The sequence below is a fragment of the Cynoglossus semilaevis genome, chromosome 13 (assembly GCF_000523025.1).
Source record: "Cynoglossus semilaevis isolate Cse_v1.0 chromosome 13, Cse_v1.0, whole genome shotgun sequence".
NCBI classification, from domain to species: Eukaryota; Metazoa; Chordata; class Actinopteri; order Pleuronectiformes; family Cynoglossidae; genus Cynoglossus; species Cynoglossus semilaevis.
Genome location: NC_024319.1, coordinates 9,950,614 through 9,954,870, shown reverse-complemented (window position 1 = coordinate 9,954,870; position 4,257 = coordinate 9,950,614). Strand labels below are relative to the sequence as shown.

Sequence of the window (4,257 nt, the reverse complement as noted above, 5' to 3'; positions counted from 1 at the left end):
AGATAAAATACATATTTTAATCAACTTTTAATCACATTAGCTCTGCCTTCCCCCCATTATTTCTGTAGGGACTGATTTTTGCTCTTTTCTGAGGGTGTTTTTGAGCTAATTATCTACTGTTTGGCTCTTTGGTTAATTTATGCATATTCGCCGAACGAGTGTTTTACATTACACACCGACTCTGTGCTTTGTAAAAGAAAACAAAGTGAATAATAATGACTTTACGTAATTATGTGTGGCTTCATTATAAAGCGCTGCCACCTGCGGTCACCAGCTTTACTTTTACAAACAACCAGGAAACGAGAATGTTAATTTGTTTGTGTGCGCGCGTGCGTGAGTGCGTTGCTGGAGATGCTGGAGAACCATGTGCTCTGTTACTGTGGCAAACTAAATAACAAGGCTGCCCTCTAGTGTTCAGATCCGATAATGGACGTAAAACATAGGGGGCAGTGTCTTGGACAAATGGTCTAGGACTCTAGGCTTTCTTTTTATTCCATTTACTTTCTCATATACTTCCGGCTTATACCTATACTACCTGAAACGTGACCTTTTAAGGCCAGATATACAATGACCATAGTTTCAATGTCAATGTTGGTTAAAACGATAAGGGATGTGATTAAAAACCCAACAGATTTATCTTATAGGACCTGTTTTGTATTTCTCCAACCATCTCAGGGTTTTTATTTACTTTTAAATATTATTTTTAGCCATTTAGTCTGTAGCTGTTATCTCACCAAATATTTATCTTCTACCACTTAATCCTCTTCAGGGTCATGATCCAAACAGACAAAAAAAAAATCTTCACGAAAATGCCCCAGCTCTTAGAATCCATGTTTTTGTGTTTTATGTTGTGATTTTTTTCTCTCTCTCTCTCACTCTTTTTTCCATTTGATTAAAACCTGTATGAAAGCATCTAAAATTCAACTCCACTTCACTGCTGCTGCAGAAATTAATAAGAGCTTGTTTGAACCCCTGGTATTTTAATAACTGTGAAAAAATAAAATGACACTCTGAGTTCACAGTAACACTTTATTTTCTTAAATACCACAGAGTATTAGTACAGTCAGCCACACATACTGTATTTGTAGAGGCAGAAAACATTCTAGTTGCTCTCATTCAGAAAAGAATAAAAGGAAACCTCAGGTGACAACAGTGGCCATAAATACACTGGTTATAAATATTAAGACACGCATTGTACTGTACACACACAGGGTGCAAATATTACACTGACTGCTCTTTAGTCTAAAACACAGTAGTGTTTATGTCACAGAATCGAGGCTGCTGACTATGGAGCTCTGACAGTACTGGAGCCCTGGCTACATTCCAGTGACCAGTGTTTCCAGGCTCAGTCCAAAACAACTGTGGTCTCCTCCAGGCTACTACATTACACAAAATAATGCGTAGTTATCTGTAAAAAGTGTGGGAATGAAACCTAAACTTCTATTGTTTTGGTCCTTAAGTCGATAAGAACAGTGACCTGGTCTCACAGCACAGGACTGGTCACTGACTGTGAGACCATTTTTTTGCTGTAGGATATAATTAGCCAATCAACAAAGACACATGCAGGTAACATTTTAAATGCACACATTGAGCTTCACCTTCTCACCAAATAACAAGTAATGATGGGATGTTTCTCTGGGAAAAGAAAACAGGTTTGTCCAGCTTACTCAGAAATTTGTCCCAGGATGAACAGCAGACGCTCCTCCCAGTGTGTAAACACAGCCAGTGTTGTCATCTCCACTTTATACAGTGCTGATTCAGGCAGTGCATGAATAGATAAGGTCAAAAAACGTCAAAGTCAACAGTGGTCAAAGTTTCATATTCACGGGCGGGCATATGAAATCAGTAACGTGTTTATAGCTAGATAAAAAAAAACAAAAAAAACATTTAGACTCAAGCCATCTCTGAATTGATTTTTCACTTGTTCCAACAATGAAGCAATTACAGATTCATTGGCACATTAAACACCACCATAACAGAGGCTGCTGCAATGCACGTAGATCATATCTGACATCTGGAGTTGGGTGAGATAGGACTCTAAACAGCATTACTGGAGGACTGTGTCAGAACAAAAGTCAACAGACGAGTATTAAAAACAAAGGGATAAATAGAAAACCAGGTGCAAACGACATCCTAGAGAAACACTGAGTATTTACAAGGTAAGAAAGAAGTGCAAGGCTTAGCTTTCATAGACATTCACACACTTTATAGCCACAGTACGTACCAAGAGACATGCAGAGAGGCACATACATATTCAAAACAAAATGTCAAAAGCAGAACACCAGTCGGACACGGTTTGTTTTTTATCCCCCAAAAAACGACAGTGAAAACTAATCACACAATCAAAGCACTGATTTCATGAGATGTGGAAAGTTCAAAGCTGAAGTTTCAGCCCTTGGAATAAAAAGGTTCCACTGCCATAAGAGCAAAATGACATCATAATTCACAGACCACCTTTAACTGATATGGAGTGCCAGCCTCACTTTCAACTTATTTCATCAGGTATTGATCACGAGAAGAAAAATTACATCAGGATTATAATATTTGGTTTTTCAACTGCGGTCTTGACTTTTCCGGAACATGCTCAAACATTTGCCCGGCACAGTGACAGTGCCGGGAAAAAAAGTCTGAAAGATGAGCAGAATTAAATGGAGGTTTTAAGAAATGTAGCAAGCTAAATATAAAAGCACCAGTTCAAATGAAGGAACTTTTATTTTAGTGTAAAAATACTTTGTGTTTTACTGCCAGCTGTTAAAAAGTGCCTAAATGTTTTGAGATGCTACGATTTGTTTGCAGCACTGATATTATATTATTTCAAAATTGAGGATTTGTAAGTTGAAAGGCATCTCTATTTTTCTGCTTCTTTTCAGATGAATATTCTGTAGGTTTGATCAAATATTCAAATCCAGACAAAATAAAAATGTTGCTGACTGTTGAGAGAGCAGAGTAAAGATGAAGAATCACTGCAGTGTTCAGCTACTATCTGTTTTCACAAATATTAGGTTGTGATATTTTTTCCTTTTTGCTCGATGAAAGTCCAAAGCATACCTTTAGCTCAGAGTTGTCTTGCGATCACCGTAACTGTCACAAATTTCCATAAACAAAAATATTTCAAATATTTTAATGAGTGGTCACTACAATGTGAAATAAATTACTTTTTTTAAAACTTTAATGTTAGGGTCTTACTCCTCCTTTTCGTGGAGAGCGACCCGTACACGCTTGCGTACGTAAAAAGCGGTCAGCGCACTGCAGCAGGCAGTGAAGATGAACAGCGCGACGGCATCGTGTGCGAGATCGCCGTGGAGGCGCTCGTACAGCGGACGGCGCTCTGTGAAGTCAGTCCGCAGGGCTTCGATCTGCGTCAGCGTGCACACCACCACGAACACGTGAAAGATCTGATGGCCCTGTCCGATGAAGTCACACTTGCCGGGGAAGAATCTCTCAGGGTGAGGGCAGCAGAAGAAATAGGCGCTTATCAGGAAAAAGACCACGTGATAGAAATGGTACGCCACCACCGGGTCGGAACAGCCTTCCTGGTAGCAGCTGTAGATGCGGTGAACCACGGGGCTTATGTCTAAACAGTAGGCCAAGGCTGAGGGCACCACCTGGAACAGCTTCAGGACAAACTTGGGGATGTCACGGCTGGCGTATTTACCGTAGCAGCAGCCGAAGCATGTGAGCCAGGCTAAGAAGGCTGCCGCAGGGAGAAAGAGCCCCTGGACTCGAGTGTGCCACTCCTTCTCTATGGCATAATAATAGTGCGCCAGGGCGCTGCCATACTGGTAGACCGCAACTCCAATGTAGTCGAGGAAGTAGAAGGTGTAACAGGAAAGCTCCGACTTGGCTGAGAGGAGGTGAGCGAGGGCGCTGAAGGAGAGGTAGGTGAAGGCTGCCAGGAGGACGATGAATAGAGGTTGAGCGTGAGGGTCTCGCAAGAAGTCCACCGTTTCTGAGATCTCCTGCCACTTCACCAGGATTATGAGAGCAGCCAGCAGGTGGGTCCACACGTTCAGGGTCTCATTGTGCCTCTGGAAGAGGGTGAGGAAATAGTAGCGCCAGCTCTGGTCAGGCTGTCTGTAGCCGGAGAGGATGTGGCGTTCTTGAAACACCCACGGAACATCGGACACCTTCACAGTGCAAGGCAGCGTAGGGAAGGCCGACTCCAGCAGCTGAGGGATCTGCCGAAGCTGCTGCGCATTGATGAACAGTCGACCAATCTGCTCCATCACCACCGTCGCCATGGTAAACTGTGGATGA

At 42.1% G+C, this 4,257-nt stretch overlaps 1 protein-coding gene across 3 annotated transcripts in view; it reads right to left on the bottom strand.

Annotated features, from left to right (window-relative positions):
* Window positions 1-1,015: 1,015 nt before the first annotated feature.
* The window catches only part of paqr7b (progestin and adipoQ receptor family member VII, b), an 8,495-nt gene continuing 5,253 nt past the window's right edge, over window positions 1,016-4,257 (bottom strand). For 2 of the 3 annotated variants that reach the window (XM_025061228.1, XM_025061229.1), the window contains exon 2: window positions 1,016-4,247. In XM_025061228.1, coding sequence (XP_024916996.1) covers window positions 3,183-4,241 — 1,059 coding nt within the window. In that variant the 5' untranslated portion in view covers window positions 4,242-4,247 and the 3' untranslated portion in view covers window positions 1,016-3,182. 3 annotated transcript variants of the gene reach the window in all.